The 2417-nt window shown below is 40.9% G+C and overlaps 1 protein-coding gene across 1 annotated transcript in view; it reads left to right on the top strand.

Annotated features, from left to right (window-relative positions):
- Positions 1 to 2417, top strand: part of LOC106871579 (glycine receptor subunit alpha-2) — a 39029-nt gene that overhangs the window by 8546 nt on the left and 28066 nt on the right. The window contains exon 2 of the mRNA XM_014918086.2: positions 761 to 831. Within this exon, the coding sequence (XP_014773572.1) occupies positions 761 to 831 (71 nt within the window). The remainder of the gene's footprint in view (positions 1 to 760; positions 832 to 2417) is intronic.

The following is a 2417-nucleotide window of genomic DNA, read 5'->3' as shown; positions in this document are numbered from 1 at the left end:
ATGCATATTTGTTATCATCCTGTTTCTACAGTTTCATGTGGGTATCTGGAAAAAGGAAGGAAGAATATTTGGCTCGCCGTCGGTTGCGACGACGAGTGTTCCAGGTGAGCCGATCACCGGAACAGCCCGCTAGTGAAATTAACGTGTAAGTGGCTGAGCACTCCACAGACACGTGTACCCTTAACGTGGTTCTGGGGGAGATTCAGCGTGACACAGAGTGTGACAAGGCTGGCCCTTTTGAAATACAAGCACTAGTCATTTTTGCCATTTCTTCTTCTTCTTCTTCTTCTTCTTCTTCTTCTTATTATTATTATTATTATTATTACTCTCTTCATCTTTTCGGGGTCGATTAAATAAGTACCAGTTACTCACTGGGGTCGATGTAATCGACTTATACCCCAAATTTCAGGTCTTGTGCCTATAATAGAAAGGATTATTATTATCATTGTTGTTGTTGTTGCTGTTCTTTAGTTGTATTTTTTTCTTTCTTCTTCTTACTCTTAAGGCGTCGCCTTGTAGGACTTATTCGCCCACAGAACAAAATGCTTAGTGGTGTTTCGTTCGTCGTAACGTTCTGAGTTCAAACTCCGCTAAGGTCGACTTTGCCTTTCAGCCTTCCGGGGTCGATAAGATAAGTACCAGATGAACGCTCTCAAAATTTGAAACCAATATTGTAATTATTCTTTGACTTCTTTCAGTCATTTGACTGCGGCCATGCTGGAACACCATCTTGACCAGTATATTTATGTTTATTTTATAGATCAGAAGCTTTGGAATATCTCCTCCGAACAACAGATTACCGGAAGGGCTTTCCTCCAGAATTTAATTACGGTGAGATTCTTACAAATTCCCATTGTCTAAAAGTTGATGTCTTTCTCTTTGATTGATAGTCGTTTTCTTTCCGTTTTCATGTTTTCTCAGTGTTGTCTTATTCTTCATTAGTTATTCAAGACACCAAACATTGAAAAGAATTAATTAAACGTGTCTGTGTGTGTGTATGGACACACACACACACACACACACACACATAAAAGTATACTCTCTTTTACTCTTTTACTTGTTTCAGTCATTTGACTGCGGCCATGCTGGAGCACCGCCTTTAGTCAAGCAAATCGACCCCAGAACTTGTTCTTTGTAAGCCTTGTACTTATCCTATCGGTCTCTTTTGCCGAACCGCTAAGTTACGGGGAGATATTTACATATATTTAAAACCTACTCCTAATATTGAAGATAAAAATTCCCGCATATAATGGTATATAAGACGCACTCTTTCTCCCATCCCGACCCCCAAAAAAGAAAAGATTCAAAAGATCTCAAAAGACCCTCTCGGTTTCTATATGCGAAACTGGGTTTCTCATAAACTTTAATGCACGAAAATCTTTCTATTTCTGACTATACGCTGCTGAAATTGGTGTGCGCCTTACGTTGCCGTGTGTCATTTATAACATCAAAAGTATTACTTGACAGTGGAGGTGCAATGGCCCAGTGGTTAGGGCAGCGGACTCGCGGTCATAGGATCGCGGTTTCGATTCCCAGACCAGGCGTTGTGAGTGTTTATTGAGCAAAAACACCTAAAGCTCCACGAGGCTCCGGCAGGGGATGGTGGCGAACCCTGCTGCACTCTTTTACCACAACTTTCTCTCGCTCTCTCTTCCTGTTTCTGCTGTGCCTGTAATTCAAAGGGTCAGCCTTGTCACACTGTGTCACGCTGAATATCCCCGAGAACTACGTTAAGGTTACACGTGTCTGTGGAGTGCTCAGTCACTTGCACGTTAATTTCGCGAGCAGGCTGTTCCGTTGATCGGATCAACTGGAACCCTCGTCGTCGCAACCGACGGAGTGCCAACAACAATTACTTGACAGGGAAAGCTCTTGTTGACAAGAGTCACAATTTCAGAAACGTTGGTGCTTTGTATCATTAGATTCGTTGATGTGAAATCAATATTATGCTTTATTATCTCGTAACATACTGCTCGGAGATATATAACCCGATATTTGTAACTGTTAGCGTATGACAGCTAGTGGGAAAATTTAATTAATTAAGGCAGTCTACTGCTAATCAATTAAATAATACTGTCTATCATAACTGTCACTCGCAAACGTGCATGACCTGATAACATATAGCAAGATTTCCCTCCCTATATATATATATATATATATATATATGTAGTGAAACTACCTCCCGCCATTAGATACAAACTACTATCGCCATTACATACAATCATCTCATTTAAATATAAATAAATGCGAGCGTAGTAGAGAACCCATTCCTTGTCCATCACGTGACTGATCATTATTCGAATCGGCAACTTCTTCGAACCGTTCCCGCCAGAACGCAAACTGACCAATCACGGCCCCTAGTAAGGTCACGTGATAGAGTATATTTCTACCATCTGGTGAGCCAATAGTTTGTTATA

The sequence above is a fragment of the Octopus bimaculoides genome, chromosome 7 (genome assembly GCF_001194135.2).
Source record: "Octopus bimaculoides isolate UCB-OBI-ISO-001 chromosome 7, ASM119413v2, whole genome shotgun sequence".
NCBI lineage: Eukaryota > Metazoa > Mollusca > Cephalopoda > Octopoda > Octopodidae > Octopus > Octopus bimaculoides.
This window is presented reverse-complemented; position numbering and strand designations above follow the sequence as displayed.